Below are 26,519 nucleotides of genomic sequence, written 5' to 3'. Positions count from 1 at the left end.
TATCATGTATTTCTTCTATCTTTACATTCATGGTTACAAGAATCAGAGTCATAGAATACCAAAGTTGGAAGGGACCCACAAGCATCAATGAGTCCAAGTCCATCGAGTCCAACAAGCCCCTTCTGACCTATATAAAGCTTCTGATAATTTGTGTGTTTGTGCTAATTGTCCTCTGTTTTGAAAAACAAATCTTCCCTCAGCAATTTATTTTTTCCAAGGTGGGAAATACTGACTGCTTCACGTACACTGAGTTTAAAAATTCAGCCTGCCTGTTCCACATGGGCATTAGAATCACCTGCGGTATCGACAGATACACGTAAAGATTTCTTACTGGACTTATTTCACAGCTATGAGCAATGCATGAAACTGCAGAAATAGCTGAGGAACTTTAAGTTTTATAAATAGTGAATTATTCAGAAAACAGAACTGTAGGGAGATGTTCTGCAAAGTAAGATTAAATCTGATAAAAAGGTTCAGATTTTCTACCCTTACCTAAAAGTAGTATCTTTAACTAAAAAACAAAAATGTCAAAATCAGATGTTTCATTTCAGAAAATAAGATTTCTTATTAATGCTTTCAAAATAAAATTACATATTCTCTACACACAATTGTATTTATTTCTTAATTGGAAGTTGATGTGGAAAAAATAATTTGGGGTCAAATGCAAATAAAATACTTCAATTTTTATTTCAGATATGAACCATTAATCTATTATTTACTCTTCTAACTATAATCAGTGTCAAAATTGTTACTATAAAAAGAAATGACAAACATCACAGTAGTAAAAGTAACAATATATAGAAATAAATATGTAATTCAGAGGTAGAAAATACTGGTAAAACTCAAGGTAATAAAAGAAGAACTTCAAATCCCATGCCACATTCACATTTTAAGAATTAACTGGTCCTCCTGCCAAGCTGAAAGACACAAGAAAATATTTCCTCTCTTTTGATATCATGATCTGAATAAGATTCTGGGAGCCAACATAGACAACAGTGTCAAAAGGGAAATAAATCTCAATAAAACCAGAAGGAATTAAAACAAAAATCCGAGAACAAAGTGTACAAGTTTAAGGCCTTTAAATACTTTTTACAGGGTATGAGTCTCAGAGACATCAAGGTAAACATTGTCATAACCCATAGTACTCTTAAGATGTTTCCCAAATGTTCTGAACTCAGTGGTCCGATTCTAGTCCTGAAAAAATATGCCATCTATATGTGAAGGAGGTACCTTCAATTTCTATTGCAAAGGGTTACAGCAACACCTGTTTTTAAGAATTCTCCTAATTTCTGCACTGATTTTTATTTCCAAATATGTTATATCTCATTCAAACTACTAATAGCTGACAGGAAAAAAGAAGTTTTTATTTTTTGTGAGAGTGAAAATACGTATTCACGATTCAGTATGCCTTTTTTAAAATAAAGGAAGCATTGTTTTTTCTATCTTTTAGTCTCTCATTTTTTTTGCAGGAGAAAGTATTTCCTCTCTTTTGATTTCATGGTCTGAATGAGTTTTTAAGATCCACTTACCAAGAGAGAATACAGTGTTAAAAGAAGGAAATAAATATCCATGAAAACAGAGGGGACTAACAGAAATCTCTAGTGGCTCACAACTACCTCTCACTTAAACATGTTTTAAAGAAATTAATTCTTCACGCTGACACTATACTGAATACTCTTTAGACAATAAATCACCTCTCTTAGTTGACTGAAACCAGCAGAGGTAGAAGCCAGCATATTGTTTGCCCCCTCCTTTCAAAGTCTAGTTCTTTGAAAGGGAAGCAGGGGAGCCCATCGGTACACCAACACGTACATCAAACTGGCTTGTTCCTCACCTGCACTTCCCAACAAAGAGCAGCCTCAAAAAAGGCAAAAGCAACATCCTGCTAGCACAGTGCAAGAAGGACTGATCATAGAGCATAAGATGTGGAAAGCTTGAAGAGGATCTTAAAAATACATAGCCTTTGTATCAAGCATTCCCCGGGAAAACAGCCTTTTGCTGCCAAAGGCAGACACAGTATTTCACCAACTGAATCAGTCCGTGTCTGTACATGGACTGGGACTGTTACACTTCAAGAAAACCATCACTTCACACATACCTTGTTAGGGGCATCTTTGCATTTGTCCTCTTAAATATGGCTGTCCTGCAGTTACCTGCCCAGACAGAGCATGTGATAAATCTCCCTAAGGAGGGGTCTGAACCATTCTAGTTTTAACTACCCTCTGTTGCAAAGGATACGCACGCCATAAGTCTTGCTTTTGGCTGATTGAAGCAGAGTGAAACGGTCTGACCAAGCACACTTTCACACGTACACAGAACCAGACACCAGATAAATCCAGACAATCCTCAAGCATCGTTCCCAGACACCACAAACTGTCCACAGGTCCTCTCCTCTGCAGGAAGAGTGGAGGCTGGCACTTGCCATTGCCTTTGGAGGAGGAAAGATGTAAGAGATTTACTGGCAGCTCTGCACCTTCCCACCCTTTCCGTATCACAGACATAGTTACTGAAGTGCTTGCGTTTTTCTCAGTGCGTAGCTTGGAGTTATGGTAAATAAGTGTTGTGGTTCGTATTTCCCATGGTACAAAAATGTATTCAAATAACTACTGAAGGGGAAAAAGAAAAAACTCAAGGGCCAGGAAAGTAATGAGGGAGAAATACAGCTCCATCTTTTGCTGGAGATGAGGAGTAACTCAACTCTAAAAAATGCAGAGACCATCATAATGCTGATTACTTAATTCTTACTGAAAGTTTGCTAAAATGTTCTAAACAATAGGTTCTAATGTGTTTTAACAACTGCTTTTCAGAAATTGCTAAGTGGCTGTCTTCAACCAGTTTTAAAGATAATGAAATAGTAAAGTTTGATTTTTTTTTCTCTCAATGAATAAACTACAGCTAGATTAGACTTTCATTACTTTATTGTATTCAAAATCCCAATGAAATGTAGAAGAGTTACAAACGATTTTTTATGACTCTGACCAAGCAATCCCTGCCTGTCAGAATGGCCAGGCAATGTTCAGCTTTGGCAACATGTACTTTTCCGGAATGGCACTCAACGTATGTTACAGAGGCTTTTTGCATGCTATGCATCTTTACAAATATTTCTAATTTCTTTATTTTTAATTTGTACATCTCAGCAATCAAGAGTAAAGGTGGCAACTGAAATTCTAACCTGGGACTTATTGTTTGTTCCATTCCGCTCCAAAAATAAAGGGTTAAAGTGGATAAACTGAATTCACTGTACCTTCATTTTTCACAATCAATAAATCTCTTTTCCATTTATGAATCATTACAAATGTGTGCATACATAAGTGTGCATGAAGGAAAGACAAAGAATTCATTTTTTAAGAATGGCTATGGGGAGGGGGGGGATGATGCCCTGGATTACTCTCAAAATGTGCAGATGACCATTACCAAAGGAAGTGGAAGGAACAGCATGTTCACCAATTGCAGAGCCAGAAATAACAGAAGCCACAGGTTCAACAACAGCCATATGACTACAGGCAGGCTCTGACTGGGCACTTCCCATTCAGGATTAACATAACGTTTATATGAAGCAGAAAAATCCACCTCACTTACTGAAAGCTATGTATTTCTCTAAGAAATGTGTGTCTCCAAGATGGGAATCAATACCTCTGGCTTCTTGATTGAACAGACAGATGAGTCCACAGACTGGAAGTGCCAGGTGCCGAAACAGGATTTGAAATGCTTGGAAGTATGTCTTGGGTCTCATCCCAAAGATCAGCATCCTCAGCTCCGACTGCAAAAGAAAGATCTGACTGTCGGTTTGCTCCTGTTCACAGTATCACTGCTGTCTAAAGTGAAACAGAAGAGTGAACATACAGCAGATGGAAGTGGGGCCCTATGCATGTCTTTATTAAAGAGTCCTCAATGTTTGCACATAAGAAAAGTTTTCAAAATGCTAGTAAAAATACATCTCCCAGCTAACAAAGGTCTTCATGATGTCCCGAGCTATGAATGAATGAAATGAATACAGTACTAAAATCCACCACAACAGACTGAGTTTGAATTTTGTCTTAAAAAGATCGTCCCTGCAGAAGAGAGCATGCTGCAGAAGCTGGGCAGAGAGCAGCTCAGTACCGATTAAGGTAAAAGGTGACTGCTCCTCTGCCCCTTTGTGAAGAGAGCACTGACAGGAGAGGAAACAGATTCACCCGGTCCCTCCTCGCAGGACGCTTCAATTACAATATAACCTTCATTGCTAATCTACAACACGTAAACTGCTGGTAGAGGAGGGTCTGCTCCCTACCAGGAACTGCTGGCTAACCGTCACACTTGAACTCTTTCAAGGAGAGACCCGTGTGTGTATCGGCTGTCTCCCTCAGTGCTCAAAATGCTAGGCTGTTGCACTGGAGGGTGCTTCTGCGCTGCTTCGGGCTGTGGTTAGAGGTACCCGCAGGAAAGCCTCCCTGGAGAGGAGGAGCTGTCCCTGCTGCAGTGCACCTGTGGGCCTCAGCCAGCCACCAGGCTCTGCCACATGTCCGTGTGGCTTGAGACCTTCTGCCTCCAAAAGGAGAAGGATGTGCAGTTCCTAGACCAGAGTCACTGCTTCTGTTTAGAGTCACTACGTTTCTCTTTAGAGTTTCTAACAGGCTATTATTATTATTATTACACTATGTTTCTCTTTAGATTTCATAACAGACTATTAATTCAGGAAAAAAAAAATAAATAAAAAATGAAAGTAACATGAAGGAATGTAACTAGAGTAATGGCATGAATTAACAAATCAAGCCCAAGGATGTCAGAAAAAAGGGCCATGTGCTGTGACTTTTGCTGTGTCCCTCTAGGGCCTTCAAATCATCTGTCTCTGCTGGCACCAGACAGCCCAGAGCTGGGCACACAGCAGTGCTCTGCCAGTATAGCACCAGTTTGCCTGTGTCACACCAACATCTGTGCCCAGGGACCTTCCTGAGGCTGCAGACTGAAACCCCGTAACACAAGCACCACTCAGTACCTCTTAAGCACAAAATTGAAAGTGACACCCAACAGCCAGTATGTAAAACATTTTGCAGGGTGAACATTTTGGGAAGAAAGTTTATAGAAAAGCATCGTAGGTCTGAAAAGAACACAGGAACAAAAGAGAAATGCAAAACCTCAGGAGATGAAGGGAACCAGCAAAAAGAAAAATGTCAAGAGGAGGGGAAGGAGGATTGCAGTGAGGGTGGGTGAATGTATTTTCCCAGTGAGTGAACTGCAAGGCCAAGTATTGTGTAGGGCTGAAAGTTTAATTAGTACCTTCTTCTGTCCTGTTTGATCTTTGCACAAAGCCTTTCTTTACACAAAGGACAGAGGGGTTTCTGTGGTGCTGTACGGGAAGGACAGCCAGTGTCTCTCAGTGCAGGCATTTCCCGTATTTCCCGGAATAAATGGGATGCCTCTCCATTTCTCCTGCTTTCCCCTCAGCCTCCAGAGGACTCCAGGGAAATCTCACCGGATCATGAAACTGCGGTGAAAGATTAACCTATGTGAGTGCAGTTCCCCTGCTCTCTTGCCCCAGACAAGACATGGCAGTCCAAGAGAAGCTAATGCCCGCTGACCCCCCAGGGCCCGGCTCGAGCTCCGGTTTTCTGCCAGCTTCATGAAGTCCAGGCAGGGAGGATTCAAGCCCCCTTCCCTCCCCGAGCTGAGAGGAGGAAGGGGGCCGAGGGACAGAAGGCATTGGAAAGAGAGCAGGGCGGTCAGGAAACGGGGAAGACTTGCTGTCAGTGCTAACCATACAGCAGGCATCGTCTATAAGACAGTGGCTTCCCAGAACATTTTCTTAAAAAAAAAAAAAAAAAAAAAAAAAAAAAGTAACAAAACTCCCTTCCTCTCTTAGCTACCACACCTCTGAGAAACCCGCAAAATGTGAACCAAGGCCAGCAGCAGAAAGGGTGAACCATTGCGGAGCTGCACCAAGTGCCGCTCGGCCTGTAGCAAGCACCTCAGGGAGAGGTGGGCTCTCGTGCCTGAGGACAGTGTTTTAGCAGCCACTGGCAACTCTTTAATTCACCACCGAAGTCTAGAGGTGATCAACCCCCTTGGGTGAGCGTCTTGAGGAGAGAGCCGACTACAAGCCAGCAGTTCCTTGACAAGCTCCTGGGAGCCAGAGAAGCAGAGAAACGCCAGCAGAAGTTCCTGACACCTGCACCAAGTGCCTTGAATGGTTTTGAACTTGATACTCCCGTAGGGGAAGAGCATGTCCTAAGTGAAGCATCGCCACCTTTATTCTGCGTGGGCAGCATAAAAATGTGTTCCTGGGACATCAAAGCTGGGGGAGGTGGGGAGGGAGATTGGGTTCTTACAGCTTCTGCACTTCATTTGAAGTAAACTGCGATTTTTATTTTTGTTTTACAAGTAACTTCCCCGGTCACATTTCCCACGCACATGCAGGACAACTCTCATGTACCTGCTTTGCAGTACACGCACAGACGCTGCATGATGTGCAGCCCCAGGTGGGCTGTGCCTGAGCCTGCTTACACCCACACATGCACTGAACTAAGCTGAAGCAGGCTCTGAAGCATCTTTTTTATTTATTGTGTGGCCGTTTTTAAGGGAAACAAACATGTTTAAATCCAAGCTAAACCCACAGACCCGCCACGACACTGGCAGCTGGGGCACTGCCTCAGTCTCCCACCTGCCTGGGGGTGCCCGGCCTGAGGCAGGAGGCGGCGGGGGCGGCACGGCGGCACCCACCCGGCCCTGCCCTGCCCTGCCCTGCCCAGCCGAGCCCTCCCAGCCCAGCCCAGCCCAGCCCGGCCGCCCCGTCCCGCCCCGGTGCCCGTGCGCCCGGGTCGGGGTTTAAAGCCGGCGCGGGGCAGCTCTGGCGGTGTCGGTGCGGGCTCCTCTCTTCTCCCCTCACCTCCCATCCCGTCCCATCCCGTCACCATGCCGCTCGCCGCCCTTCTCCTCGGTGCGTACCGCGGGTGGCGGGGCAGGCGCAGAGCCGTGCTCCGACTCTCCTCGCCCCGACCCGACCCGACCCGCTGTCCGTCTGTCTGTCTGTTCGCAGGCGCCTTCCTGCTCTGCGGCCCCGTGCGCGGGAGCGACGGCTCGGGTGAGTGTGCCGCGTGCCTCTCCTCCTCCTCTTCCTCCTCTTCCTCCCCTCCCGGGCTGCTCCGGCGGGGCACGGAGCCAGGCGAAGGGGCCGGGGGGGCGATGGCGAGGGGTGCGCGAGCGAGTGCGGCTGTGTCGGTGTGTGTGCTGGAGCCGGGCCCGCCCGGCGGCACCTGCCTCTGGCCGCGGTGCCGGCGCGGGGCTTTCAGGCGGCCGGGCGCGCTGCGGGAGCGGCTGTGAGGCGGGCGGGCGGCCCGGAGCCGGAGCCGGAGCCACCCCGGGGGCCGTAGGAGGCGGCTCGAGGAGCGCCACCGAGGGAGCGGAGCCCGGCGGAGCCCGCGGCGGGCGGTGAGGTGAGGTGAGGCGAGGTGAGTGCCTGTGCCGGCCGGCACCGCGCGGGGGCGGGGGGCAGCGCCGGCTGCTCGGGGTGGCTTCAGCCAAACGGCTGCAACAGCGCCCCGCGCCCTCCCGTGTGCCGCAGCACGGCCGGGACTTAGCCCACCAGAAATAGACAGAAATGCACAATAATGGAAAACCTACTGCTCCCTCAACTCCTTGTCTTACTTTACAGGCGCATTGCACGTCTAGTGTCAACGGCCTGTCAGGAAACACCTGGAAAGGGCTTTTAGTAATACCTGCTGCCAGGGCTGGAGGAGCCTCCGTAAGCGGAAGGTATCTGGGGCTAAATTATGTTAAGGGAATGTTGGCAAATGTGGCTTTGCTTTTGCGTTATTACTAGAAGTAGCAGCACATGTCTGCACATACAGGGTGAGCAGGTAATGTAAGATACTGCCTCTCACCGTTACCCTGAGCCCAAGTTCAGCACAACTCAGTTACTGAGCTAGAAGCTTGCAGAAACTTAAAAAAAAAAAAAAAAAAAAAAAAAAAGCTTAAATTCTGAAGTAATGAAAAGAGCATCAGTTTCCTTGGATATCTACTGTATTCAGACTCCTAACTGATCAGGGAGGTCTTATCTTTCCTTGTGCTCCCCCTGAAATACCTAAATTCAACAACTCCGGTTACCATACCCAAGGCTGTCCATATGGGTGGGTTAACACTGGCATATGACAGATCGTAAGCGAACAGAAGTTGATCAGAAAGTGCAAATCTCAGGCTGAAATAAGTAACATAGCCCTGATGCTTCCTTAGAAATTCCTCTGCTCTTGTTCATGTCAGGATATGTACTTAACGTTACATGAATTAGTGTGCAATCTATGAATGTGCTTTCCAAAATATAAGTAGATCTGTATCTACTAATATGGTTTTATTCTGGTATAGATGATACTTGTGAGAATATTCCTTGCATAAAACTATATATGTTTTTTTTGAAGCCTCAAGGTAAAAACAAATGACTCAAAATTTTCTTGCTTTGAAATAAATGAAACTAAGTACTACAAGAATCATACTTAAGAAAAAAGTAAACTGCATTTTATGACCCATAAAGCTATTTTGCTCTAGGAATCCCTGCCCTTTATTTAATAATGTACACAGATATATGTGCTTTCTTACATAAATTCTGCTTTTCCAAAGCAATGCATGAGAATATCACGGTTAGAAAAGCTCAGATTTTGTTTTTAGTTTTTATTTTTATAGTGTCTTAAGTTAGTGACTGTCAAAAACAAAGTGAAAACTCATCATAGGTGGGCATGAGAAACAGTTATTCAGAGCAAATCAGTACATGGGATGTAGCAACAAAAAGATGGGAACTGATGGGATGACTGAAAGCATGGTTGTTGGATAGAAGTTTCAGGACAGAAGTGAGTCTTCACTTTTTTTTTTTTCTTTTTTAGGTCAACAGTGAAGGAAGACATTCATCCTTACCTTTAAATATGGCTTAAATCAGGAAGAAATGCAGTCTCTTTTCTTTGTACTTTGTTTTTACAGTGTACCCTAATGTGGTGTGTTTCTGTGAGGCTTAAAAAGTGTGTGTCTGGACAGAGTGGGATTATGGTCACTTTATTACAGTTCTAAGGACTAATCTTAGGCTTGTGTTCAGAGGTCTCTACTTTCCATCACAGTCCAGACTGGGTAGGAGTCTAGGACCGACTCCTTTCCTTTAAATTGCAAGCTTATCATTCCTTCTTCTAAAAATGCATGGATTTAGATTTTAACTTTTTAATGGTGTTGATTATTGAGTTAGGTAAGTATCTAGAGAAGTATTTCAAGTGCTACAGTTCTTGTGTTCTTAAATTACAGTGACTATGAAGTAACTGCAACTTAAATTTTATAGATAGCTACTTGGCTGGTCCTGCAAGGATGAAATACCCTTGATATTTGGATATGTTAACAAAAACAACCACTCTCTAACATTTTAATAGTACTATCACATGAAATTTGGGAGAATTAATATGTAATCTGGCAAAGAATTATTCTATATGATTCAGTATGCAGTATGATTAATATACTCTCAAGTTCACACTGGATTGCTTGTGGTTTTATGGGATTTATAGAGAGCGAAATTCACTACAAAGTTGGTACCATTCGTTTTAACTTTGTTACCCAGTACATCTAATTTTTACTCTGCTTCTGACATTCCTAATGTTCATCTTGGAATAATAGCTTATAGGAAACTGTATCTGCATAGTAAAACAAAATGAAACTGCAGCTTTTTAACTAACGGCATGAGTCCTTCAGTGCATGTTACAAGCTGATGCGCCCCCCCCGCCGTTTGCTGATCTAGCTGAGGTATGACCTGTTAAAGCCCCTAGGCCCCTAGCTACCGTATGTCAGCTGTTCACACAGCAGCAACTTGCTTTTTGCTCTGAAGCCCCCCCTTTCATGGTGTAGATGAGGTTTGTAAGTTTTTAGTACATTAAAAAATCCCATGGCTGGGCTATAGTGAGCATCTGTGCTTTCATGGCTAGGGAAAACACAGCCAGATTCCACCCCCCACATCCCCTCCCCATCCTCAGTGCTATCAAAAATGTACGATGTTAGTCTGACACATGACTGTATTTAGCAAGTGCCTGCTAGTGAGAGAAATGCGGATCCCCAAGCGATAAGGAGCATGTTAATTACACATCTGATTGTATTTGTATGTACAGCCTGACAAGGAATTCACTCAGGCTAACCAACTAGAAATGGCAGGTATTACGGATTTCCTGTGGTGTCTTGCACTTCTGGAAGCTAGGAAAATGTTCCAGGGTACATGGCACAGGTGGTACTATGAGAACAGATTACTGTTACTGCTCCTTGCAAGAATTTCTCCATGGATGTCCAGCCTTCTAGCTGCTGTTTGGTCTCACCAGCTGCCACTTGGTGGATGTTTTGATTGCTGCCCAGTAATCAGCTAACAAACTTGTAGGAGTTCCCTGAAGTGATTAGGGCACTCAAATGCAAAGTAAATTGACTTTCAGCATAACACCTATAACAGCGCTTTTAACAATGAGAATAATGAGCTTTTAGGTATAAGCATGGTGATTCTGCTTGTTTTTCAGACTTTTGTTTTACGGCAAATGGATAAGACTAGGTATGGAGAGGATGTGAGTAAAACTTATTTTTAGGGTACCTGAGAATCAGAACTAGATCACTTTACAGTGATTCTTGTTACAGAATCACAGAATTTCTAGGTTGGAAGAGACCTCCAGATCATCGAGTCCAACCTCTGACCTAACACTAACAGTCCCCACTAAACCATATCCCTAAGCTCTACATCTAAACGTCTTTTAAAGACTTCCAGGGATGGTGACTCCACCACTTCCCTGGGCAGCCTGTTCCAATGCCTAGCAACCCTTTCAGTAAAGAAGTTCTTCCTAACATCTAACCTAAAACCTAGACAGCTTTCCTTATTTTGAAGGCAGGGAAAAAGTAGTACTCCCAGCTTTCTCTTTTCTCCATCTGGACTGTGTACGTACATCTAGTGCACTTAACTAACTTGTATGTGCTGACAGATAGCAGCAAAGATTTTTCAGGAAGATATGGTTAGGTAGCTTACTATAAATGCAGTATAGCACTAATGAGGATTAGCTATATTTAAATGCAAAACTACATGCATGTTCTCTAAATATCCTTGGATCTGTGCAGCAAGTGTGAACAGACACTTCACTGTGCACCTCCAGCTGTAAATGTTCTGCTTTTCAGCTCTAAAGTCAGTGGGATTAGCAGGAGGCACCAAGGCAGCATGCTCTCTTCCATCTGCTGATTAGGAACAGCATATGCTCCAAAATCATTCTTTCAAATAACAGCAGCTTATGTTAGGGTCAGTAAACACCCTAGGGTAAGAGTCAAAAGAGTGGGCAGGGAAGCAGGCAAGAAACCAATCACTAATCCCCATAATCATACACTTGTTGTGGTGTATGCATGGATTCATTAGCCAGACTGTCAGCTCTCCTCTTAATATTGTGGAAAAATTAATTTTCTGAGTGCATATAGAAAAGCTTCTTGCACCTGCTAGTGCTCAGCGATGACAACATTTACTCTTAGGAATTTCAGAATAAATACCCAGTCAGTTATGGGTTGAACTTACGATGTTGAATTAATGTTGATCAAAGCTAAAGCTCTAACCTGCTGTGCTACCAGACTGGCTGTGCTGTGCTGTGCTGTGTAGGATGGTGGTTAAGCATCCAAGACAATGACCTCTAAGTTTGCAAAAGGAAAAGTTTCAATTTGCCAGGCAGAATTGTACACTGGTGTAAATCTGTGTATGTAGGTGCATGCACATGCAAGTACAGTAACAGCTCAGAGATGACTCTCTGGAGAGCAACTCTAAAGAAAAAAGGCAGAGTTCTTCATGAGAAATGCATGTGCATAGCACAAATAAATTCCATCTCTGTGGGTGAATCTGACTGTTCTTGGCACAAGGATCATGATGATATCTGTTGCAATGAACTGATGTGAATGCTTTAATGCTACTCATATTACTGAAGTTAGGAAATGGGCACTCTGTTTTTTTGTTTGTTTTTATTTTTAAACACTGACTTCAGCAGGATTTGTTGCAGAAGCTAAGGAGATAGATGCTGTGTCAGCCTGCTTCATGAACATCCCTGGACTGAGCTTCCCAAATGACTCCTGGATGCCCCACAGCTGGAGAGCACTGTGGGGACATCTGAGGCATTCAGTTTCTGTCTCAGCGAGTGCCACCCACTCTTGTGTTCCACCTCTATGGTCTTCCCCTTGCCTTTGTCTGTGGTAAACCTGCACGTGTTGTGAACCACTGCCATTCTTTTCCACTGTAATATTTTCCTGGATATTATTTTAATGTTCAATGCTGTTTGCTCTTTTTAAAAGCTTTTCCACCCTGCCTCTCTCACAAAGCGTGTTCCTCCTTGCCATAGCTGCACATTTCTAAGTGCCAGAGATCCTTACAGACATACTGGAGCACAAGATGAGATGCTGTACCTAATTCCAAATCCAAACATCTAGATTGGGGATTGGGTACAGTAGAGAAGGTGGTTGTTTTATTTAAATAAAAGATTTTCAGGTCACAAGTTTTTCTTCTTTTTTCTCTTTTTTTTTTTTTTCCCCCTGTAGTTTCCACTGCTATCACATGCTTTACAAGAGGACTTGACCTTAGAAAGGAGACAGAAGAAGTCCTTTGCCCAGCAAACTGTCCTCTGTGGCAATTCTACGTCTTTGGGGATGGAGTTTATGCCTCCCTTTCCAGTGTCTGCGGAGCTGCCATACACAGGTAAGGCAGACGGTCGACTGTTAATCCATGTGTTAAGCAAGTTTATACAGTCTTGCTGCACTTCTGAATTTGAACCTTTTGATGACATCATAATAAAGACTTCTCTGGACTTCTGAAACCATGCTAACATAATGGGAATGCCATTAGGACAGAGCACAGCAGAACAGAATGGCTGGGTGGCTTGCAAGTTACCTGAGTTGTGCTGAAATGTTCCTGAAAACAATGAGACTAATGACATGGCAAAGTAGCAAATAGGCTTTCACTGTGAGACAACTCAAGTGTCGCTGGTAGCCATAGAAGGATGCAGTGTAAACAGTAATTAATGGGAGAATAAAAGCACACTTGCATTTTTTTTTACTTTAATTTATGAGATCTTTCCTGAAAGTGTTGAAGTCAGTTTAAGCTCCCATGCAAACACTCCTATCCATGATTTGGGTCAATGTAATCTGTAAAGTTTATTAATTGTAATCAGAGTACTATTTTTTGTCACAGAATTTCTTTTCTGACACTTCCTTGATGGGCATCAAACTTGATGACTCATAATGAGATCATCTTAATTAGACCAACAGCTAGCTGAACTCATTCCCATATCAAACGGAAAACTGAAGGCTAGGAAATATATCCAGATAACCCATGCTAAATAGATGTCAGTAGAATAGTAGTAATTCCTGAGGTGAAAGAAAACAGGCTGGCAGAAATCTTACTGAGGTTATCTGACTTTCTTTAAAATGAAGAATTACTTATTTGAAAGGTAAATCCTTTTTTGAATCAATTTTAAATAATGGAACACTAGCTAAAAGCAGCTGGAGATGATGTGATCTTTCTCAGATGCCTGTGGAAGGTAGAATGATTCCTGTCAGACTGACATTAATACTTTGAAAAAACTTTTTGGCTATTAAAGGAGGATTCTTAGCTTCATCTGTTAACTGGCTGTAAAAGATGTACTTGCTCATTTAGAACTCCTCATTGAATGATTCAGAACTGCATGTTCTAACTCTGGAGTGGACTGACACTAGCAACAGAAATTTAGGTTAGACTTGAGGAAAAAGTCTAGCAATAAGGACAGAGGAGATGGCCTGGTGTATTCAATGAACTGGACTGAACAGTACGGTTTCTAAGAAGATATCCATCTGTCTAGAAGAGCTAGAAAACTGTCATCCTAATTTGAACTGAAAGTACAAACTAGATAATCCTGTACATTTTTCCAAACTTCTTAGATTTCTGTAATTAAATATTACAACTATATTTAAAATTAAGACTTAGTCATACACACAATCCAAACTATTTGTGTCAAGAGGCTCTATTGAAACCAAAGTAAATGTAGTAAGTATGATACCTCAATACGTTAGAGACTTTTAAAAAAAAAAAAAAATGATTCATTCTATGAATCTCATGAATGGGATTTAATTGGCATTTGTGGATTACAACATAAGTTATCCTGAATCTCCTCAAACATCACCAAACTAGTGATTCTTTAAACTAGTCTTACTTAGTTTCTAGGTACATTTATATTAACTTATGCATAAACTACAGTAAAAAAAAGTCTTATTCTATTTGTGCATTCCAGATAAGACTACTGTTACCCATGCAGAAAGGCTGAAACTGTTCCATGGAACAAAGCATTTAAAAGAAATTTGAGCATAGTTATATTCTCTTCTTACTCCCAAGCAACAGGAAGAAACTCTTTCAAAATGAAGTTACAACGCTAAACTCTGCTATCAGAGTATTTCTGAATTTTAAAAACTAATTTTACACCAAAATAACTGACTAGAAGATAAAGGACAAAATAAAAAGCTTGTTTAAACAACATAAAAAAAATCGGGATTTTTTAATTTAAACTCCTAAGTAAACTAAACATAACAATGGTTTTGGTGGTAAATTTCTCAGATGCTGTAAAGGAGACTAAGGCTTAAGGTACTATGGGGTAGCTAGAAAGAACTTGGGAGATATTGGGGGGGGCAGGGAAAGAAGAGGGGAAAGTTTGTTTTTAAAACTTAAGAGTTGGTTTGAAAGATAGTTAACTGTTTCTGTGCAGTGTCTATTTAGATTTGTGTGGTCTATTTAATTATTTTTTTTTCTTTTTGAAGACCAGCTTTAAGTTAGCTGCTATTAGTCCTGTCAGCCTCTTGTGTTCAGACCAAAATTCACTATGTGACAGCATTTTCTTGGTTTTGCTGGAACTATTAGAAGCCATGATTAGTGGTCATAGTGAGTGAGGAAAAGAGATTGCTGGATGGAAGAGAGGGCATAGCTGTTTAGTTCTCAGCTAATTTCAGTACAGGCTACAGAAGCCAACTGAAACAGACAAACTACTTCTTCCTTCCAGCTCTGTGTTGCAATGGCTAAACTCCATTTCACCTTGGTGCCAAAGCAACTCCAAGAACACGTTGCTAATAGGTATTACCAACTCCTGCGATCATGGTATAACTAGATGTGTACTCTTAAGAATTTCAGAATTTTCTTCCAAGTTACTGAAACAACTCCATCTTATTTAAAACTGCGTGCCCTACATTATGCATGGTGAGTGCAGCACAGCCCTATATATATGTGTGTGTGTATATACACACACACACCCCCCTTAAGCACTGTTGAGGGCCTGTGTCACTACGATGACTGCTGCTATCTTACACAAAGCACGCTCACCCCACCACCCTCTGTTTCCAGAAGCATCATTCCTGGAAGCAGTAACTTTTTTTTTTTTTTTAAAAAACAGAAAAATGATTGTGTGAGCAGGTGTCAGTTCCTCCTTCCACACACATTCATTTGTACGTGTTGGGTCCTAATTGAAGCCTGATTCCTAAACTTGTACATACACTAAATACTGTTTATTCCTCTGAGTAGTTCCATTACTGTGATGCGATTTTTTTCTTGCAGCAATAACACTACATAGTGCATTTTAAAGAATTGAGCAGAATTCAGTTATTACTCCAGATGAATAAGCTTTCTGCCTGCTTTGGTTTGTTATATTTGGCTTTTTATCTTTTTCTGTCCTTATTTTATGTGCAATTACTCTCAGGAAACAGAATATTTGTTTAATATTTTCCTTTGTCTGGGCAGAAGAATAGAAGTTTTATTTGCCAGGGGAAGAATGGAGAACCTCCTACCAGGCTGATGCTATGTAGGCATAAAGAACTGAGTTAAATCTACCACTGAGTGATTAATTGGATTAATAATCAGAAGGGCAAATTAAGGACTAGGTTCTGAGCTTGTGCAGTTTTGTTCTAGTGCCAATTCTACTAAATGGAGACCTAACCCTATGTTGCAGTCATTAGATGCTAAATAGGCGTGCAAATTTTTTTAGAACCTTCGTAACTAGTCACAGGGTGGGAACACTTGCAATTAAACATCAAGTTCTCAGAATTCAAGTGAACAAAAGCAAATCATGGTGTTACTGAGTTGGCGACAAACTAACCACAAAGACTGGCCACTGAGCTGCCTCAGTGTTTGCTATAAGGCTATTGCCAAAACCTTGTCAGCCAGAGGGGCCGGGCTTCTGAGCAGCAGCAGCAGGCCCCCTGGGAAACTTTGATACATTGGCTGCTTCTGCTGCTGTGCCCTGTCTCTTGCCAAAAGCAACAGGAGTGCAGCAGAGACAGAAAAGCAGAAGCTAGAGGGCCAGAAGATGCTGGCACGAAACCCAGAACAGCTCCAAAGCACTGAACTGGTGGCAGGCAGGCAGCAGGATACTGCTGTTTGGAGAAGGGGAGGATGCTTCTTGAGCCATGGAGAAAGGTGAATGATGTGGAAAGAGGTGGATACATCTATTGGTAATAGAAAGGAAAGTGAGAATTTGGCTAGCTTGTCTGTTTTTAGCCCCCTGATGATAACTGTTTTCATCCAGGCATCCTGTAGGAATCACTCAGCAATGGTAATGGGGACTTCAGGTCAAAATTCTGCCGTGCTACCTGAGAGCAGACCTTGCTCTTTCTCTTTTCTCCCTTTTGGTGGGGAAAAAAAAAGAGTGGACTGGACACCCGTAGTCATATTTGATACATGTAATTATTAGCAAAAAACATACTCTGCAACATTGTGCTTCTGGACTGTAAGACCAAGTCTGCTCAGTATGTATTTCTTTCAACAGTCTATGGGCAGTAGTGCTGCCCTTGGGTTTGGGGCTTTTCCTTAGAGTAGCACATCTCTGTTCAGATCTATTTCTCTTCACTATCTATGAGGATAAATGTGAGGTGCTATTTAAATTTGCCAACATAATAATCTGATTTTAAACTGGCATTCAGGGCAACTTTACTAAAGCTTCTTTGTCTATACACTGTATAGAGTATTCTTAGATAAATTATCTCTGTATTTTGAAACTGCCATAATCTTTAAAGGTACAAGAATTAAATACATACATAAATATAACTGTAGTTCCATTTAGAAATGCAAATCACGTCAGTGGATCAGGAATGCATTTTAAGTAGTCCACAAGGAGATTCATGTGGAAACTGCCAGAGATGCCCAGAGCTCAAATTACCATAACTGTGCAAGATTTTCTAAACTCCAGCCTTGATTATTCTACTTTCATGGTGTTTTAAATCAGATGAGGCTGGGACTCTCTTCAAGCAGGAAGCCAAACAGATAGGAAAAATAAACACAGAGGCACACATTGCTGTGTTTCAATAATCTTGAAAAGGTTGTTTGTTTCCCATGCTACTGTACCTGCCCAAGTACCACGGACCATTAAGCTTTTCCTTCCATTTAGAGAAGCTCAACGTTGAACTTTGGCCCCTAAAAAAATAATATCCATTCTTGCAGCATATAAAAAGAAATCTAAAAAAGAGTTCTGATGCCTGTGACTATCACAACAACCCCTCTGCCTGCAAAAACAAACAATGGAAGTTCTCCCTCTGGGCAGCTTTTAACCCTGAAGTTTCCTAAATGTGTAAATCCAATGTCCCGTTGCGTATTGACATAATCCTCTACGTCCTGACAGTGCTAACAGGCTCAGCACGTAAGCATCAGCAAGATTTTCCAATTAGCTGTATCTTCGCTTGTCCCGCGTGACAGGCAGATCTGGCAGGCAATCTCCAAACCTGCTCATTCAGTCATGAGGTGAAACTCAACAAGAGAAAAATGTTATCAGACTTCTCTAAGAAGATTTTAGCCTCAAATCTCTTGTTTTTGGAAAACTTCCTCCACAGATTTTTCTACAAGTTTTCTTGTCACTTCTACATTTCTGAACTGACTTCTAGTATGGCATTAAGGAGTACAATAGTGTTATAATACTGAATATGACTTTATAAGATACTTTTAATCAGTAAGCTTCTTGGTATTTTTTTAAATAACCCATTAAATGTGTATTTAAGTGGTATGCTTAAACAAATGGAAATAGCTATGATCTGTTAATTATTTCTGAAGTATTCCAAATTCTGAAGCTGCAATTGTGAAAATCACAGAGCTGAACAGCATCTGTTGTTGATATACCATTTGTGAGTCTAGATGGAAACCAATCAGGAATCTTATATGGATCGAGTTATTAACTTGCATTCTATTTATTTCAGTTTTCACACTTAATTTTTGCTCCAGGTGAATGAGAAGAAGATACTTTACACTTTGTTCCTACTTTTATCAGTAATCGGATGGTTGCTGTCAGCAATGCCTGCCATTTCTGACTGCAGCCTGTGTGGTTGCTTAACACAATATCTTACGTACAAATTACTACTACAAGCAGCATTTTTCTTGTTTTCTTAGCTTTGGTTACTTTGCAGTCAAGCATAACAAATTTTGGTTTGGCAACAAATTTTCACGAATCATAATGAACTCAAATACATTTTCCTGTAGCTCTTACCTTTACTATTCTTCTGCTTCAGTCTGAGCAATTAGAATTTTAGAATTTCCTAATAATTGTTTCCTAATAAAATATCCGAGTGATGCTCCGTGGAATATTTTCTCTTAACCTTTTCAGTATCTTATAGTTTATTTTTGCCTGAACATAATCTTCTGCCTATATGGCATCAGTTTTCAGGAAGTTAGTGTCCAATATACTAATGATGGCATAATTGTATTGCATTTTCTTGTGATTAATACGTCTAATTCATCACAACTTTTTCTGTGTCTCAGAGGGGTGATCACCAACGCAGGAGGACCTGTAAAGGTACAGACTCTCCCAGGACAGGAAAGCTACCCTGCTGTAAATGCCAACGGGATCCAGTCTCAGGTGCTCACTAGATGGGCTTCATCTTTCTCAGTGACTCGTAGGTGTCTAAAAACTTACTATTTTGCAAACTGCATTTCAAATATTAATGTAGCTCTAGGAAACTTCCTCAATGCACCTGTATATAGAAACAAATGTGACTAGTATACGAAATGTAATCAAAGTTTACTTCTAACTCATTTTATCTTCACTTTTCCACAGTTTTCTTAAAATAGTACTGTTCCAGGCAGACTAGGCTACCTAGATTATACATAAAGATTATTGGAAATAGTCTAGAAAGACTATTGCAAATCCAGTATTCTTCAAGCACTCATAACTTCATCTAAATACACTGAAATACTGATATAATGATTCTATGATATAAATTAATTCTTCCAATATTTTGGCAGCTACCAAGAATGTTGCACTTGAAGCAGTGGGACGATCAGTATCAACAGCACGTCCTTCTACAGGTACAAGCTCTCTCCAACATGTCTTGTTTCACAGAACTTGTTTTTAAAGAAAACATATGTACAATATCTGCTTTGACATGTTTTGCATCAGCAAAAGGAAGACTCGTTTGTAATCAGTGAGATTGATTCTTGTTTTAGTAGTGTTCATGTAAATGAAGGAACACTTAAATTTGGAAAACTAGTAGATAATTTAACAGAAGGAAAGAGTTTGTGAGCTCATTGGATATTCATTCCAATGAAGTACCAGAGAAGACATTATGCGTTTCTTCTTGCAGAACTACGTAACTGCTAAGGGTTGTCAGAACTTATCGGAAATTTAGATGTTGTTTAGATTTCTCTGCAGAACATGCTGCCAGTAAATGGCTAGATCAGTTTTTATGGAGGCTTTTGGTATATACATATTGGACTTGGATCTTGTTTGCAAAAAGAACATTTGCTTCATTGTTTAAGTCCCAGCTTGCTTGCAAAACATTAAAATTGAACAGCAGATTGCTAACTGAGAAAGAGAAGTGGCAGCACTTGAGATGCTGAGCTACAGCAATTTCTGTATGTCTTCCCGTACATGTTCTGATATTCAGCTAGACAGGTACAAGAAAGGAAGGTTAAACAGCTTCATTTGAAAAAGAATATTCTCTAAGGAGCAAAGCAATAGCAGTGAAATTTTAATTATGACACTGATTGAAGGATGATGCAGTCCCATGCCAATTTTTATTGAGGATAGATTGCAATGTAATTCTTAGACTAAGCTCCTTCGATTTCATCTTATTGTTCTTAAATGATCCATGCTGTTTCCTTCATTGAAGGCAAAAGACCTAAGAAGCCCCTTGACAAAAAGGCTGGGAACAAAGGTAGGAACCTATAGGTTTAGCTTCTGAAAAGCAAAATTGTAACCTTTACTTTGTGCTAAGCTAGTCTAATTATTTTGGATGCTCGCAGACTGTAAAGCTGATATTGCATTTCTCGTTGATGGAAGTTACAACATTGGCCAACGTAGATTTAATCTGCAGAAAAACTTTGTTGGAAAAGTAGCAGTGATGTTGGGAATTGGAACAGAAGGGCCTCACATTGGAGTCGTACAAGCCAGGTAATAACAGATGTACACAAAATATAACTGAGTGATTAATAAGAGAAACCAAGTAATGTATCCCTGTGTATTTTGCAGAACAGTGTTTGCTCAATAATGGCAAATGAATAGCAAGAGAAAACAAACTCCAGCTTGCAGCACTGGTTTCTCTGTGCTATGCTGATATGTTCATGGGAGAAGACATGACAATTTCATCATGTGCCTTTGTGATACTTGTGTAATTTTCAATTATACCAATGCATTTAGTTTAACTTCCAACATGTTAAAAATTTACTTCTGGATATATTTTAAACTAGTATTTTCAGCTGGTTAATAAGCTTAAGAATCATCCTGTTCTTAATTTATCCACCCAGGTACATGATTCCTCATGCTAAGGATTGTGAGAACTGTTAAGTGAGGAGCATACTTCTATTTTAGTAATTAAAATGGAGAGATAAGTATACTTGAGCAAGAACAAAATGATGCAAATGCTAATTTAGCTTGCTAATGCCACAATGATATGAAAAGTCAACCACGTGGTTTATTAATGTTTTGTTTTTCCACAGTGAACATCCAAAAATTGAATTCTATCTGAAAAACTTCACTTCTGCAAAAGAGGTTTTGTTTGCCATAAAGGAATTAGGCTTCAGAGGAGGCAATTCTAATACAGGTGAGTTCATACGTCACTGAAAATAGAAATTCTGTCTTTACATAAGTAAAGACATATTTATATGTATGTATACACGTATAGTGAAATACTTATTATTCTGTTAGGTAAGAAAGTGTTTTAAATACCACATTTATCTTAGGTTCAACATTTTTCCACTAGAACACTGCCATATTTTTGGTTTCATTTTCAGAAGTCAGGGATACTTATTGTATGCTTTATATCATTTCCTGTGCTTAGAGTAATCAATTTTTCACTGATAAGTGATATTTGAGACAAATTCATATCTAAAAGGTTTAACATTTATTTCTTCTTATATGGCTAATTTAGGACTTAGAATTATCTGAGAATAAAGAGTAAGCGGTTGTGAAGGGATGTTTGCCAAATACGGAAACTGAGCTCTCCAGATATGTTGAATTTCACAAGCTAAATTTAAGTAGCTTCTCAACCTCTTCCTTCCAATTCATTTGGCAGACGCTCATGTATCTGCTTCCTAGTCTAAAACAAGACCTGTGGGGGAAAAACATTTCAGTGTATTTTTTTTTCCCCCTCAGCTTTATCAGTTTTTTAATATGATATGGGTTGCTCAAGTTTCATGAGTGCTGAAATATCCTGGGACACTATTTCACTGTTACACTGGGTTCATTCTGTAGTCATAACTAAAATCCAGGACAATTTCACATAGGAAACTGGTATGAAAATGTAATTGTATTGTTTCTTTGTGTTTTGTTTTGTTTTGCCATTCAAAACTAGGGAAAGCTTTGAAACACACCGCTCAGAAATTCTTCTCTTTGGAAAATGGAGCACGCAAAGGAATACCCAAAATCATTGTAGTGTTTCTAGATGGCTGGCCCTCAGATGATATAGAAGAAGCTGGTATAGTGGCCAGAGAATTTGGAGTCAACGTATTCATTGTATCTGTAGCAAAACCTACAACAGAGGAGCTAGGAATGGTACAAGACATTGGTTTTATTGACAAAGTAAGAGAATATCATTATTCCTTTTTCATGCATAGGTATGATTCTAAAGAATTTACTTCATGCTAGAGTCCTAAAGAACTAGTTTTTACAAATTTCATAAAATATATTCTCTCAAAACTATTAAGACTATCAAAATATCAGGACCGCAAATTTTGGGTAAGCCTTTTAGTTTCTTCTTGCTAAGTTATATGCTTCTGCTGGTTTATTTTCTTGCTAATGGGGCTGCACCGAGGTACCAAAGTGCTATCACACTTCTCCCAGTTTAGAGTCTTGGCCAAATTATAGCTGTTGGACTCTGTAATTACATTAAGATTCCTGGAAGGGGATTCCAGGAATAGGTAAGTGCATCAAAGCAATTAAACACGAGTGTGGTATCTTCTGTCCTAAAATGGCAGGATCTTTCAGGATCTGCTCTATGGAGGATTATTTTGCTATAATCCTAGGTAGTTACTTTCACTACAAGGACAGAAAAGATTGAAAAACACTTCCTAACAACTTCACATGCAAGATAATCTTGGATGAAGAGTGTTGGATCTTGCTCCATATGAGTTAGCATAGGAATTCAAACACAGGTCTCAGTCTCACAAGAGCTTTCTAAGTGCTAGTTCATTACGTAGGTTTTCATAGGGAGGCTTTAAGTGTCTAATTTCAGGAGAAAGTTCATAGCTCAGAACATGAACCTAATGAAGCACTGTTCCTCAGCATGCACAAGACAGCTTGTTTCTGATCCTAGGTAGGTCCAGCTCTCATGTACTTACAGGCACAGAAAGACATGATCTTATGTGACCGAAGCCTGCCCTCCCTTTCTGCATTTTGATCTTAGCCAGATAAGTTACCACCTTGGAGAGCTGATTTTAAATCGAATCCCCATCTCAATTACCTGCATTTTACATGTATACTATGGAAGCCATGGGAAAAAGAAATTTTACTTTGAATTACCTGAGACTGTATTTTGTACTCAACTGCATATCTGTGTCTATGATGCATTATGGATTTAAAAAAAAAAAAGTGCTTACAATGTTAGAAGGGAAAAAACAAGCACCTAACTTTCAGTGGATAGGGAAAAATGTAGAACTTTCAATCCTTTGGACATTCAGTAGCCATGACTTACTTCCTTTTCAAAAAACAACTAAAATGTCCAGTTGTTGCAGTTCTCATTAACTACATTACATTATTTGAAATTTCTGTAGGCAAGGAGGCACACTTCATTTAATTATTTAATAAACTAAGTTAGAGCTTTCACTCACCTCATCTACAGGTGTTTGTCTTTAACTTCTTCAAAAACAAACAAAAGGACACCCCCATAAAACATCGTCAGGCTCCAATTCGAAGCTGCCTTTAGAAGAAATTCCCATAGGTGTATGATTGGTATCCACAGAACTGCTGTTTCAATATTCACCTTGTGACTTTTGTTTTCAAACAGGCTGTCTGTCGAAATAATGGCTTCTTCTCTTACAACATGCCCAGCTGGTTTGGCACCACCAAATATGTAAAACCCCTTGTCCAAAAGCTGTGCTCACATGAGCAGATGCTGTGTAGTAAGACATGCTACAACTCTGTCAACATAGCCTTCTTGGTAGATGGCTCTAGCAGTGTTGGAGACAGCAACTTCCGCCTTGTGCTTGAGTTCATCAGCAACGTTGCGAAGGCTTTTGAGATCTCTGATATTGGTTCCAAAATTGCCACTGTGCAGTTCACGTATGATCAGCGCACTGAGTTCGGCTTCACAGACTACACCACAAAAGAAAAGGTCCTCTCAGCTATCCGGAGCATTCGCTACATGAGTGGTGGCACTGCTACTGGTGATGCCATTTCTTTCACAACCAGAAATGTATTTGGGCCAGTGAAGGATGGGCCTAACAAAAATTTCCTTGTTATTTTGACTGACGGTCAGTCTTACGATGATGTTAGAGGACCTGCTGCTGCTGCACAAAAAGCAGGTAAATGATTTTGTGATTAAAAGCAGCAGAAGTTGATTCATGCAGCTCCAGCAAGCAAATCAAGTATCACTGTTGTTTTAAATTAAGCAAAATATGAGTACTGAGGAACTGTTCACATCACTGATGTTCCATTCTAATGGAGAAGCTAGGTATGTAGCCATAAGTAGGCTCACTCATGGCAATTTTTTTTTTAAAAAAAAAAAGTACACCCAGTCTACTTTCCTAAACAAGGCAGAAATCAGTAGATTAAAACCAAAGAGCCATGTCGTGAAGTTCCAACTAGCGCTGGCATCCAACGGCATTATTTCTGTTCTCCATCATCATCTATGAGCGAAATAGGCAGTTTTACCAAAAAGCCTCTTGGGCTTCTGATGCTTCAAAACTCTAAGAGTACACAAAGCATCCACATTTACTTTCAAAATTGTTCTGAACACTGTTTTTTTTTGCATTTCAAGATTTACTATGTCAATCCTGGGTTCATATATACCAGTACAAAACAAGATGCTAACTCTCAGGATATCCCCTATTTCCACCAGGATTCTTCCTGAGACACCTCTTTATTAGATTTTGCCACCAAGTATCAGGAATTAATCTCTGACAGCCTGCAGGTGCAGAAATACTAATTTCTGATCTAAATCAATTCATGGTTGTAGAAGCTGATGTTTTTCTTGTAGCCATAGACAAAATGGTCTTACTTATTTTTTCTGTACTGTTGCATTGCAGGAATAACAGTCTTCTCTGTTGGTGTTGCCTGGGCACCTCTGGATGATCTGAAAGACATGGCTTCTGAACCAAGAGATTCTCACACTTTCTTCACCAGGGAGTTCACTGGACTGGAGCAGATGATTCCTGACATTATTCGAGGAATCTGTAAAGATTTTTTGGACTCTAAACAATAAAGCAAAAATCTGCTGTTGGATATTACTTTTCTGACACTAAAGATTTATGAAGCCGAAATGGTCCCTCTAAAGTGCAGGTGGTTTATTCTTACATATGCTGTCCTAGTGTAAGGGATGAAGAAGGGCTACTTCTCGTAGTCAGTAAAGGATTTGTGTGGGCTTGTTACAAATTGTACTTGATAGGGAGAAGCAGAATTTGGCCAACAGCTATTATTACTTTCAATACATTTATAGTAGCCCAAGTTTAAAGCTAAGCATATTGCACACTGCACACTTAAGGCTATCACAAAGCAGCAGAGGAAACAATACAGCTCTGACATTTTTGCTGTCACTTACTAGATGTCTTCTTACAAGGTAAACATAATATAACTTTAAATACACAGTACTACCTGTCTTCTAGAAGCCTTCTGTAGCTTATGACTCTGTGTCTTTTCAAGGAGTTCTCTTGATAGTGTGAAGTACTCTTGGTGCTTCAGTTGTCCGACATTCGTTATTGCCAGGCAGCTTAAGAAGAGGTATGACAGATTGTGGCTAAAGAGTCTGTTTTACTAGTTGAGATTTTGCTGTGGTGAATGATAGTGCCATCTGCTTAGTAAAGTTTACACCAAAAGACATGTAACTTATACCCACAGCTTTCTGTGGATCTATGTTGTTGACTTCTGGCACAGGTTTTGAAAAGTACTCACAGCACAGTATTTCTGATTGAGGATCTGGGTCCCAAGTAATACTACTGCTTCCTACACCACTAAGTCAACGGTGATATCGCTAACATCTGATAGCCTGGATTTTCTCTCTCTACTGCCTTGTACTATCTTTATTTTACAAAGTTGTTACTGGCTAGACACTTACAGACAGGAACTGTGGGCAAAGAGATTAAGTTAGACCACACACTGGGGAAGGAAAACATTCAAATTCAAATCCAAAGGCATCTCCAACCTTGAAACACAACTGGCTTATATCAGGTTACATGCTTAGGGAAGAAGAGAGCAGACAAACACGTACGAGGGATTCACTAGCTCACAGAATAACATATTTCTAACATTAATAAAGCCACTATCAAAAATGTCTGAGGTTATCTTAAGAAGAAAGTCTTCTTGAAAAGGGGCTTTAATTTGATTACATACCATGTTGATGTTTTTATGCCTACATGCAAGGGGTTAAAATGATTAAATAATTCAGAGTTTTTTCAGATACCTAGAGAGAATAATGTCGCTCAAGCACTCTTTAGAAAATTGTTTTTTGCAAGTAAGATCCGTAACAGAAAACAAAACAGCACTTTTCCTACCAATCTAGGGTTTCTTTTTTTTTCTTCTACCCCCTTCTTTTTTTGTGGTATTGATTGTAAAATTCTTAGTAGTTGTGGAGTGGCACAGAAGGGATTGTATTCATCAGGCTTTTGTTGTGTATTTTTAATAACTTATGACTGGCTATATATTACACTAAACATGAATATGAATGGCAAGGATGCCTTGTATTTTTCTATTAATTGTTATCCCTAATTTTGTTATGTGTTTATAGATAAGAGTATTTCAGCTATTGCTGTATAAATTCATATACAATATCAACTTTGTGCAACAGTTTGATTCATTTCGAATAATTTTATAGAAATTTATATATTGCAAGGAACTGAGACTGTAGGTTTCAATCTGGATCTCCGTTTCTACACCTAGACCATGGCACTTTTT

At 40.3% G+C, this 26,519-nt stretch overlaps 1 protein-coding gene and 2 long non-coding RNA genes across 12 annotated transcripts in view; 2 read left to right on the top strand and 1 right to left on the bottom strand.

Annotated features, from left to right (window-relative positions):
• The window catches only part of LOC311437669, a 71,060-nt gene that overhangs the window by 40,263 nt on the left and 4,278 nt on the right, over window positions 1-26,519 (bottom strand). For 4 of the 9 annotated variants that reach the window (XR_014693617.1, XR_014693618.1, XR_014693619.1 and 1 more), the window contains exon 2: window positions 3,634-3,760. The exons of 4 other annotated variants lie outside the window; for them this stretch is intronic. This is a non-coding gene — a long non-coding RNA (uncharacterized lncRNA). Of the gene's footprint in view, window positions 1-3,579; window positions 3,761-26,519 lie in introns of all 9 variants that reach the window. One more of the 9 variants, XR_014693616.1, reaches the window with a different exon arrangement.
• COCH (cochlin) lies at window positions 6,768-25,502 on the top strand. 2 transcript variants are annotated; one of them, XM_084521249.1, is made up of 11 exons: window positions 6,768-6,913; window positions 7,013-7,057; window positions 12,526-12,682; window positions 18,740-18,873; window positions 19,223-19,285; window positions 20,089-20,133; window positions 20,222-20,369; window positions 20,915-21,018; window positions 21,769-21,995; window positions 23,419-23,935; window positions 24,659-25,502. In XM_084521249.1, the coding sequence occupies exons 1-11, from the start codon at window positions 6,889-6,891 to the stop codon at window positions 24,832-24,834; spliced, it is 1,641 nt and encodes a 546-aa protein (XP_084377375.1). In that variant the 5' UTR covers window positions 6,768-6,888; the 3' UTR covers window positions 24,835-25,502. The 2 variants fall into 2 exon arrangements, with proteins under 2 accessions (XP_084377375.1, XP_084377376.1); XM_084521250.1 differs by lacking the exon at window positions 20,089-20,133.
• On the top strand, window positions 7,540-9,673 carry LOC311437678. Its single transcript, XR_014693636.1, has 2 exons — window positions 7,540-7,728; window positions 8,847-9,673. It is a non-coding gene; the product is annotated as an uncharacterized lncRNA (long non-coding RNA).

This window comes from Aythya ferina (assembly GCF_964211825.1).
Source record: "Aythya ferina genome assembly, chromosome: 5".
NCBI lineage: Eukaryota > Metazoa > Chordata > Aves > Anseriformes > Anatidae > Aythya > Aythya ferina.
The sequence above is the reverse complement of the archived record's forward strand: the minus strand, read 5'-3'. Positions and strand labels throughout refer to the sequence as shown.

Bases quoted from the DNA above. Each gene is read 5' to 3' on its own strand.
- COCH (XM_084521249.1), top strand. From the start codon at position 6,889: ATGCCGCTCGCCGCCCTTCTCCTCG. The intron at 20,370-20,914 runs GTAATAACAGAT...GTTTTTCCACAG, and splicing joins ATTGGAGTCGTACAAGCCAG to TGAACATCCAAAAATTGAAT. The intron at 23,936-24,658 runs GTAAATGATTTT...GTTGCATTGCAG, and splicing joins TGCTGCTGCACAAAAAGCAG to GAATAACAGTCTTCTCTGTT.